This window comes from Gavia stellata, chromosome 4 (genome assembly GCF_030936135.1).
Source record: "Gavia stellata isolate bGavSte3 chromosome 4, bGavSte3.hap2, whole genome shotgun sequence".
Taxonomy (NCBI): Eukaryota; Metazoa; Chordata; class Aves; order Gaviiformes; family Gaviidae; genus Gavia; species Gavia stellata.
The window spans coordinates 71,454,745-71,466,494 of NC_082597.1; the positions used below are offsets into that span (position 1 = coordinate 71,454,745).

Consider the following 11,750-nt stretch of genomic DNA (forward strand, 5'->3'; position numbering starts at 1 on the left):
ATGTAAATAGACCCTCATAGGGGGCTGTTTACAGTGCCTTCTACTTTCACTTTTTTCCAGGGTTTGTTGAGGACACAGCCCCAGAAAACTTTAGGGTTAAGCCCTGATTAAAAAAAAAAGAAAAAGGAGAGAGAGAGAAAGACCCCTTAAATTTTAAGAAATTTTTAAAATGTGTATAAACAGAAGTCCTCTCCCTTTCCTCCCCCCCGAATTAAATGATTTCAGAAAAATAACATATATATTTTTTTAAATATATATATATAAAATAAGATACCCAGAGGCACTGGTTTGCATTAGGGCTTAATTTCCAGCTAAATTAAAAATCAAATCCAGGCATTTTGAATGCCTAAGGGGCACAAAAGCAGCACCCAAAATCATTAACTTTTGCACCTTTTATAATATATCCCAAACCGGTCAGATTTGTTTTTCAAAATTTTGTAGTAAAATAAAAGTGCTCTTTGAGGAAAATCTAGGCAATTAAACAGCAGATGCTTAACCCCTGAAAAATAGAGGCTTATAACAGAAGTGCTGATAGACCCTTAACCATAGCATCATTAGCAGCAGGTGCTGCTAGAGTTATTAGTTTTCTAAATAGTTTTAATGTAAACAGTATTCTTAAGCTCTAAGTGTAGCATAATGGTTGGGATTTGCTCTTTAATTCTTTTTACTAGAAAGATACAGCTCATTTAAAATAGCTGGTAGATACAGAAAGCATAAATATACAGTAAGTTTAGACACTGATTGTACTAAATGCAACAATACAAAGAAGCAAACAGGAACACAAATGGTAACACAATAAAACTGTATTACATTTGTGCTTCAAATATTACAATACATTATATACAATAGTCCAAAATAAACATCTCATGCCAAATGACACAAAAAGAAACAAAAAACCCAAACAAACCAAAAACCCCAAGAGCAAGCAAAAAGAATCCAGCTGTATGTACAGTACCTTTTTAATTAACATTCAACTCTGAACTGGAGCAATTTTCACTACATACAGATGCAGTCCACCTTTTATTTCACGCAACCATTCTGTCTCCCTATATCTATGCTATTCAGTAGGTTCCTGTGTCATTTCGTATATACATGTTGAGCAAAAAAGATGAAACAACATAGTGCTTTGTATTCTTAATGATGTGGCATCAGATCAGCGAACCTGGGGTGCATAACCTTCTTTCATTAAACCTTCCTCATAGTCTGTCTGGCACAGAATCATGTTGTTCTTCAGGAAAAATTTGTCTCCAACGCAAAATCTGAAATTACAACAATAAAGGAAAAAAAAAAGGTAGTTTCAGGATGAATGATGTGATATGATCTTACACGTACGGATTGTACAAGTGTTCATGATTTTGTTGTTGGCTGCACGGTTCGCACCTTTGCTGTCTGTCGCAGCGCGCGCGGACACGTGTGCCCATATGTGAAAGCCCAGCAGAGGAATTGCTCTGGTATCAGAATTAATCCTGTGCTTTCAACAAAATCTAGTGCACTCAAGCGCTTTTGCTTCCCCAGCCAAAGACTTCATTCAAAGCCCACCAAAGGCTGTGGGAGTCTTGGATCGGATCACTAGCACACAGATAAAACAGAACAAATATCCCAGGCTACTGAGTTGAGCGAAAAGTAAATGTCCTGCTTTCACACAAATCAGAAGGAAAACAAAGTGATCGCATGCAGTAGGAAGCTCATCTGAGATACGTTACATGTGTCTTGTGCAGGCGTACCAGTAAGAATTTCTTGTTATATTCCAGTTGGATATTTTACTAGAATTGATTTAAACCGGTGGTTCCAAGAATCTTTTCTAGCATCCACACAACTTCACACATACTGTGGTGTGAACCAGAAACACACAGGCAGGTATGCAGAGAAACCTTTTTTTTCCTGTAGGAGTCGATTATAACTTTAGTTACTCAGCTAACTACTGTGTCTCTTGTGGTATCAGTATACCTACCTTGTTATACTCTTATGTGCATCAGAATGACCTGATTGCTGCAAAACGCTACTGAGCTATTTCATTTGATTTTCTCTGATGAGGAGGAAAATCACGTAATGTTAATGCTTCTAGCTGGTTGGCTTCAAACTCCGAGCAAAGTAGGATTTCCCAGCTAAGCAGTATGCTTGAATATAAGAAGGCTCTTCACTGACACCCCCCTGAACCCTTCCCCCTGACAAAGCCAATCTTCTTGAAGATACTTACGGAGCAAGTGAATAGGGCCAATGCATAGAAAAAGAGTTTCCCTAGTGACTGCCTTGGCAGGGTTACGTGCCTTTGTTTATAGTGAACTCTCCAGCTATAAAATATATTGGGAGGCACTGCTCACATTATTCCAATTAAAATGAAAGAAAGTAACCTAAATGAACCCCTTAACACTGATGTGAATAAATGAAACCAGTTTCTACCAGCTAATTATGGATCTCACTACATAAAGTATTGTTTAATGTGTAACGGATTATAATGTCCTTTTTTGTATAATTTCCAAATGGTGACATCTTGGACACAATTAGGGTCAGATATAAATGCTTGTGTTGTTTACGGTAGATTTAACAACAGAGTAGCTATGGGAATAGCTGTATATGTATTTAATTGTAACAATTTAACCTTCAAATAGCGGTGCCTGCTGTAGTTGACCCGGTAAAACTACGTAAACGACACAGGTTGACCCGCCTGGCCTCTGATAGTGGTCTCTCTTTATCAGATAGTCAATTTCTAATGATGTTCAAGCTGAAATCTTGGTGAATTGTCACAGATTAAATTGTGTATTGAAAGCAGTCCTTTAATGTTTTGTGAAGTTGGAGGTTTAAATGAGTAGCAGTTGGACTGATTTACATTTGTGAAGATTGGAATGCTAGACAAAGAGTGAACCCATTTATTTTCCAACTGGGTAGCTTTGGAAATTTATCCTTATGCTAGCTAAATAGATAGAGGGAAAATAGTGTAATAAAAAAGTGGATTGAAAAGAATTAGCTCTGCTCTTAAAGGAAAATTGGTTTGTTTATTTGTGGACTTTTTTTTGCTGTAGGATTACTGCCTGCTGATGATGATGATTGAAAATAGAGATTATGGAATGATCCCAAAATCTTTAAGTTATTTATGGTCAAGACTCTTTTATAGAATTTACAGGTTCCTGCTATCCTTTCCACCCCAATCCTGGTATATTAGGCTACTAACAACACAAAAGTATTTTGAGTAGGTGTGTTGAAATGCTAAATTCTTGAAGAAAACAAGTTCTTTGGCAGTATCTCTAGTTTCCATCCTTCCTATTTTTGTCTGTCAACAACAATGTTGACAAAAAATCTTTTGTGCATCTTACCAGATTAGGTGAAGGAGTCTTAACTACTGCTAATATGTACAAGGTTTTTTTTTTCAAGGAAGTTACATTTTAAAATAAAATAGAATAAAAAAAGTCCTTCTTAATTGCTCTTAAACGAACATACAGATTAATGTGGACAAAAGCAGGGGAAGTTAGGTGTTGTGACAAATCAGTCACTCCATTACAGTGAGCCCAAGGATTGCTGATGGGGACTGAGCAGGAGACGTCCGGCCAGCAGTGCCCACCACATCAGAGGGTTATTGCACAGCAGGGCGGCTCTCCGCGCAGGTCAGGCACCAGTGGGAGACACAACCACCTCTGCTTGCCCAGCAGAAAGCACTAATTCTGAACAGTGAGTGTTATTCAGCTACGTATTCCTTTATCTTCCAGCACAATACAGAGCTTAGCAGACTAATTTGTTTGCAGTATTTAGTAAAAGAAAAATACACAGCTGAAGTGCAACTCACATGCATGGCAGTACTTTCACATATGACTTTCTGCAATATTGCTTGCATCAAAATCCTGGCTGAAGGATTTTGCTTCTCAGCCGTCAGAGAAGTGCCAGGGTTTGAATTAAACTACACCAGCTACACGAGGGAGTCAGGATGCCTTTCCCAATAAAAAGCGTCAGTGCCTTTTGCTTTTGCTATGTTAGTATGTCGTGCCAGAAGTGCTCTACCTATGTCTACATGGCATTTGACAGCTTTATGCATGAGTGGCTTTAAACATACACAGTTCCACAAATCATTTACCTTCCAAGTGTACAGCTGTCTTGCGGAGAGGCTGCCAGTGGCCTGTCTAGACACGCTTGGCTGTGTGATAACCTGTGGGGTGGGGGTCTGTCTGCATGGTAAGACACCCTCTGGGTTCATCTGGGGCTGCGTTTGCATGCTTGGGGGTGAGCCTCTGTGCCTTGGGGGAAACCTGTTACTTGCAATACTTACAGTCCAAATTCTGCAACTGTTTTTGTATTGTGCAAGTGCAGTGACCGAAACACATTGGCAAAGACTGACAGTGAGGCTTGCATGTGCCCCTGGGTATTAAATGTGTGAATTACGCACTCATTAGGTGACAAGAGGTAAGCACTACGTGAAAAACATTTAAAGGTGGCATGCTAGCTCCTAAAGTACAATAAGACCAGGTAATTAGATGGCTGAAATATGACAAATTCTGTCCATCCACACTTTCAACTTATTTGACTCTCAAAAGCAGATTTAGCCTCTTCTAAAGTCAAAGAGCTAAATCTTGCAACTACTTCTGATCGGTTTCGCACACTCTAGGATTTAAACCTGCCTCGGTTTTAAAACGGAAGGGTAGATTCAAGCCTAGCCTTCCGCCTCCGGCAAGTGTTTTTTTCATGGAATTGGCATAGGATGTAAATCAGGGCACAATTTGGGCATGTATATCAAATGGAGTCAAGGAGCATATTGAGATGCCACTGGGTTAGGAGTACATAATGAGGCAAGACTATTACTCTTCTAGCAGGCAGATGGTAGTCTTCAGCCTTCCCTAAAACCCTCATCCAATTTATTTAATAGGCATGCAAGACGAACAGGGAAAAATATACAATAGGCTGCATTAACATGCCAGATTGGACTTACCACCATAAATTGATAATGCTACTTTTGACATGACTGTGACTTTAGTAGAATGACCATTATAATTAACCTACATCTTAGAACTCCTGTCATATTTTACAATGGCAAGAGGAAGGCCATTTATATTACAAAATGACCTCTGTTATCACCTTGTTTGGAAGGGGAAGGTGTGCCTAGACTAATCACTAGAAGTATAAAACTTCCATTTTGAGAAATAGCTATTTCATTGTTCAGAACAGATATTTAAGGAGATCTCACTGCTGTCTGTCATCTTTTCTGATCTACAGGATGTGTGTCACGGTACCGAAGACTTCCTAAGAAAGCAAGAGAAACACTGCTGTGAACAAAGATGGCTGTGTGTGAAGTGCCTCCTCTGGTAATGGCAGATCTTTGTTGTTGTAGAAAGAAACAAAATCTGGAAGAATTTAATTGATTTCCTCTAGCATAAAGAAAGCTCAGACTTACCCCACCCACACACTTCTACTCTGCTTTGTGCACTCAGAGATGTAACTTTGTCCTTTCCTCTTTTTTTAAGCTTCTTTGAGTTTCCAGTATAACTCAAATTAATGTTAATCTATATGCATCACTAAGAGAACAAAGCCACTCTTTTTCATCACAGTTCATCAGTCCACACCTATGCTTTACTAGTTCTAGAGTACTGTCAAAATGTCCATTTATTATCAAAGGCTGGAAAGTGGGAGCTGTGCCTGGATTTGTACATTTTTACCAGTAAGATGTAGTAAATATACACACAGAATCCTACTTCAACTTACAACAACAAACTTTTCATTTACTTTTTTTTTTAAAGCAGGTATGGAAAATGTATTAATTTTTATTCTAAGTTTAGAGACAGTCAAAATAAGCAGTATCCAGGTCTTCAGAATTTATAAAATGACCACTCATGCAAAACATCTAATGTTGATGTTTGAAATAAGGATGTCCCTGGCATTACGTTCCCTCCCTGCCACTTGACAGAATGAAGGCAGCATTGTGTGGGCATTTTACAGTTTATACTGAAGGTAAGTGTTTACAGCTACATCAGGACAGCGATTTGAATGAGTGTGTAACCATTTTCAGTTCAGTTCCCATTAAAATAAAGGCTGTTTCGGATAGAAGGATAGAACAGTGGATTTAAACACCCCTCAGTGATAGCAGATGGGGGTTTTAAACCATCCCCCAAGCTGACTTCAGACGGCAGAGAGAAAATATCGCAGAAGTATGGAACAAGCTGCTAAAGCAGCCAACACAGAGCAAAAGGAAGGACACTGAAACTCTGGAAAGTGGGAAAGCCAAAGGCAGACTGAGATCATTGCTGTAGTCAAAAGTGTCAAGCAAAGATACAGCTGAGCCCACTTGCAAGATTTTCCACTCCATTTTGCTAGTCACGCACATGCAACCTGACAAAGTGTGAAAGCCACTGTCTGTTTACAAGTTTATTTTTCCTGTGGTTTCCATTTTTTTCCCTTTAAATTTTCTGCAGAAATCAACTATTTTGGGGCTACTGCCAATGTGAGACAAAGTGCTTCTGAGGAGAAGTTTGTTTACAGAGAAGAAAGGAGAGCACTCACACCATTAAGATGACTGTCACTAAGCTCTGCAGGTATTTAGGAGATGGAAAAACTTCAAATTAGGAGTAAGCTGGACAGAGACATGAAAGATAAAGGGGTGCTAAAACCTTTAGGCTAGGAGCAGAGCTTAATGTTCACAAAATCCCTACAGCTTTAAGCATCAGTATTTAGAAAAAATTGGGAAAATATGTCAAAAACTGGCTGGATGGAGCAATTAAATCCTAGAGCTGAATAGCTTTATGAAAAGGAAAACACGAGACAATGCATATTTAACACCAAGGGACGAGGCTCAGGAGATCTCTTTCAGTCCTGTCTATGTCTACAGTCCTGTCTACAGTCTGTCTTCCTAGAATACAGTATGTGAGACAATGTGTTTTTCTTCTGACTCTGAAAATCTAGCCTTCAGGAGGCCAATAAAAGGGGACATTATGAGTTAGTTCAGAGATGGAGTTTATGGCCTCAGCAAAAGTCCCCTGAAATCAAGGGGGTCTAACTACCATCCACACTGAGACTAGAGCTGGATGGTGAGTTATAGATACTCAAAAATAATAAAGCAAACAGTGAAGTTGTACACGAAAGCAAAAAATCACCAAATCTTTCACAAAAAGCACTAGGCAAAAATGGGCAGGCCCCTCTCACCTGGGCCAGGATCAACTATTTAAAGGGCAGGAATATGAGGGCCATGCAATAGCAAGCCCAAAGAACGGGCTGCCCCAAGTATCGGTGTGATGCCAGTTAATATAATTATTAGCTCTCTTGGAAGGCAGAAGGCATTGGAAGGTGCAATCAGGCACAAAACGTCAGAAGAAATTCAGTGTTGGCAAAGACAAAGTAATGCAAACTGAAGAAACATTTTAGTCTCCTCATGAACGTTGCATATATTCTGTTAGGAAAAAACCTAAATGGTAGACAATAATTGAAAAATCTGAAATATGGAACCAAATAGAGAGCATTGTATACTCTCCGGTAGTACTCCAGCTATGTTGTACTTGGGTCAGTATTAAGAATGACTCAAAGGATTTCAAATTTAATGGGGGAAGAGAATGTGAAGGTGGGGAATAAGGTCAAATATACATGTCTTGCAATAGCTGGTGAGCCTTGCTACCTCCGTTGGGGATTTCTGGATATCTCTGATGTGTTTGGAAATGAAAATATTCTCTTCAATAAATAAATTTCACATTAGGGATAGTGGCTGGAGTGAAAGGGAAGAGCAGATCTAAAAAAGCTCAAGAACATTTTTTTGCATACAAAGGGGCAGCATGGAATAAAGAAAGAAAATTAAACTGCTGTCTTATAAACTCATCCTCACTCGGAATCTGCTGTTTGGATTTGATTAGCTTAACTAGCAGAAGAAAAAAGGATCCTGAGAAGGGCAACAGAAATTATTAATGGCATGGTGACTGACAAGATTACTCAGTTTAAAAGAAAAGGAAAAGAGGTTTCATAGCAGATATAAAATACTCCAAAACTGATGATGGGTCAGGTGTCTGGCATTTCTATTTTTTATTGTTATACAAGTAATGAAAAACAAAAGATTTAAAGCTATTTATTCATGAGAGAATGTAGTCAGTGGGATGCTTTGCCATAGGAACCACAGAAAAGCTAAGTTGTAGCATCCATGAAATAGGATTTATTATAAAAAACAACAAAATTAATTCTTCAGAGTGCCACTAGCCCCAAATTGCAAGGAAGAAAGGTACCCTACAGGCAGTCTGTTTTATTAGGCTCCATGAGAGCTATTGCAATATAATCAGGATTAGGGCCATTTTGGAGAATTTCTGAAACTCTTTGAAACTTCTGGAATTGCTCCCTGTTTTGACTAGATGAACTAGAGTGTATTTTAGGTAAATCAATTCTTTTGTTCCCAGCCTAAGACTCCTGTAAGACTATTTCAGCAACCCTTTGCCCAAACTACATGCAAAGTAAAAATCAAATAAGAGACTAGATTGAGGGCTCAGGAATGACAAGGCTGAGAATTATTAAATATCCCAGGAAAGCTCTGTTGCAGAAAATAATGACAACAGCTTCACTTTTAGGGGGGAAGAAAAAGAAAGTTCACTTCCTCAGATCCAAGAGTGCTAACTATGATGAAAATCTTTTGCACTCAGGGTAACAAACATTGTCTGCTTTGCTTGACTGATGAAGATTAGCTGACTTCTTACATTAAAGAAGTTTGTCTTGTATGGGCTGAAGTGACAAGACAATAACTAAGTGCTAATTGTGCATAACCAACACTAAAGATATGCAGCCCCATTATGGCATGTAATAAATGAAGCGAACAACAGAAATATATTAGGCACTTTAATAATGATACTAGAATCGTGGTTTGAAAAAAACAGGGATGTGAAGGGTTTAAGAAACAAAACCTAGGAGCGTGCGTGTGTCTTACTTAAGTGGGTACTACCGGAGGCTCTGCCTGCCTTACCCAGAATACAACCTCTTAGTTCTGTGGCAAGACAAAATTGATATAGGACTTTAAATAGCATTAGAACCTATAATTACCTTGCATTATTATATAGTTTAAGCAGTGGTTATTACTTGCCTGGTATTTTAATTTCCCATGCAACATGATGAAAAAGGTCAATTTGGCTTTTTTTAAAGAGCGTAATTGTAGTGTGCTACACTTATTAGCAGCTGTACATTTTATGGTTCTTTAGGGAGGTTTGATTCTTAAACGACTACAGTGTAACAAAATAATACATTGTAGGACAAGGTGAGTTAGCAAAGCTTATTTAGAGCTGTATCTAACTTTAGCATGTTAGACTATTATCTTCCTAATTTTTTGTTACTTCCCTAGAAAAGTACACTCATGTGCTTCTTCCCACCTGAAAACGAAAAAAAAATATGAACACTATAAAACTCTAAATAGGATCATGTAATAACTTTAAAAACATAGTATGTACATTAAGGAGCGGACATAATTGGTTCTCTCATTTCCTAGACCTCATAGTCACTGGCAAAGCTGCTAACAGCTCTCGTGGAGTCAGAAATAGAGTTCTTCGTGAAATCTCTGACAGGATTTGGCCACCGCTCTGAATGTAGATATTACAAGTTCAGCTGTATTCGCCTCTGAAAAATTCAGTTGTTACAATTTTACCATTTTTGACATTCGTTCTGCAACTGTACCATATGGGTGATGCTTCAGAACAAAGTGTCAGGTTTGGATCATTGGGATTTTTATAACCTACAGTTAGGTTATGGAAATAAAAATATGGCATAAGAAGTCCAGTGCTGCTACAGAGAAAATGGTGGGAACAACATCTTTAAATTTAAATTATTCGGGCAACAGGAAGAAACAACATGTTCTTTTAAAAAAATACATGTGATAAAAATGAAGAATTCAAGTGAAATTAATGCAATAATCATAGAATCATTTAGGTTGGAAAAGACCTTTAAGATCATCAGGTCCAACCGTTAACCTAACCCTGCTAAGTCCACCACTAAACCATGTCCTTAAGCGCCTCATCCACACATCTTTTACATAGCTCCAGGGATGGTGACTCAGCACGTCCCTGGGCAGCCTGTTCCAATGTCTGACAACCCTTTCAGTGAAGAAGTTTTTCCTAATATCCAGCCTAAACCTCCCCTGGTGCAACCTTCCTCTTGTCCTACCACTTGTCACTTGGGAGAAGAGACCAACACACACCTCTCTACAACCTCCTTTCAGGTATTGCAGAGAGCGATAAGGTCTCCCCTCAGCCTCCTCTTCTCCAGAATGAACAACCCCAGTTCCCTCAGCCGCTCCTCATAAGACTTGTGCTCCAGACCCCTCACCAGCTTCGTTGCCCTTCTCTGGACACACTCCAGCACCTCAATGTCCTTCTTGTAGTGAGGGGCCCAACACTCAACACAGGATTCGAGGTGTGGCCTCACCAGGGCCGAGTACAGGGGTACAATCACTTCCCTCATCCTGCTGGCCACACTGTTTCTGATACAGGCCAGGATGCCGTTGGCCTTCTTGGCCACCTGGGCACACTGCTGGCTCATATTCAGCCGGCTGTCTATCAACACCCCCAGGTCCTTTTCTGTGGGGCAGCTTTCCAGCCACTCGTCCCCAGGCCTGTAGTGTTGCATGGGGTTGTTGTGGCCAAAGTGCAGGACCCGGCACTTGGCCTTGTTGAACCTCATACAGTTGGCCTGGGCCCATCGATCCAGCCTGTCCAGATCCCTCTGAAGAGCCTTCCTACCCTCAAGAAAATGGCACTGCTTTGCTTTTCTGCAGAAAAGGATTTCAAAGTCCTTTATAAATATTAATTAATTAAGCTTGACAGAGAGCCTTTTGAAGGAGAGGAAGTAACATTATTCTTGTTTATTGATGTGAGATTTGAGGCACAAAAAGTTTTGTGGCCAGGGTCATGAAAGATGTTCTGTATCAGTCCCAGGAAAAGTATCCAGGTCTTACTCTCAATCTTGGGTTTCCCCTACTGGTAGATGTTTCCTATTCACTTGAATGTATGCCCACACCGGTGCTGAATTAGCACTTAGGTTATGGAACAGACCCAAGAAATTCTCTTACCTCTGATTACAAAGTTGACATGCAAAACAGTCCAGGTGATAAACATTGTCCTTTGCTCTCATCACCATCTCAAAAGCAGGTATGAGCTTACTGCAGGCAGCACAGTTTCCTGTAACGCCGAATAACCTGGAGATACAGAAAGAAATATATTCCTGAAGATGCTTAACTGAAAAGAAAACCACACTTCCTTTTTTTTATCTCTCCCCCTCCTCCCAGCAGTTGCTTTGATTGACTTTCCAGCACACCTCCCTTTGGAAAAGCTGGTCTTTGGTGGTACAAGTCTGCCCAATTTACAATACAAAGGCATAGTCTTTTTTGCTGGAGAAAGCTTTATGAAGCAGTGACAGACTAATATTGCACCAATTGTGATGTTATTTTTTTCTGCAGGTTATACTGACCTTTCTTGATAAAAGAAACATCTTGTTAAACTAAACAAAGAAACAGTAAACACATTACGAATGTTACATAACTGCACAGGCAGAGGTCAAGCTGTTTGCATATGCAGGAAGAGTCTTCTGCTTGGATCCCGCCGTACAGATGAGAGCCACATAACCTTGGCTTTTGGTGCTATTTATTATTAAAACACACTTTAGCTAGAAAAGAAATAACACTTGAAAAAGCCAATATTCTTCGCATTTTTGACATCTAGTGCTAAAAGCTTTACCACTATTATTAAAAGAACATTTTATGAACAAGTCATTTAAATCGTCAGAAAGCATTAGCGGTTCATGCACCTTACAACCCTATACTATAGTTA

General features: G+C 39.3%; 1 protein-coding gene across 1 annotated transcript in view; it reads right to left on the reverse strand.

Moving 5' to 3' along the window:
* Window positions 1-1,153: 1,153 nt before the first annotated feature.
* Window positions 1,154-11,750, reverse strand: part of LMO3 (LIM domain only 3) — a 58,175-nt gene continuing 47,578 nt past the window's right edge. The window contains exons 3-4 of the mRNA XM_059817027.1: window positions 10,994-11,119; window positions 1,154-1,259 (exon numbers count right to left, since the gene is read on the reverse strand). Coding sequence (XP_059673010.1) covers window positions 1,154-1,259; window positions 10,994-11,119 — 232 coding nt within the window. The remainder of the gene's footprint in view (window positions 1,260-10,993; window positions 11,120-11,750) is intronic.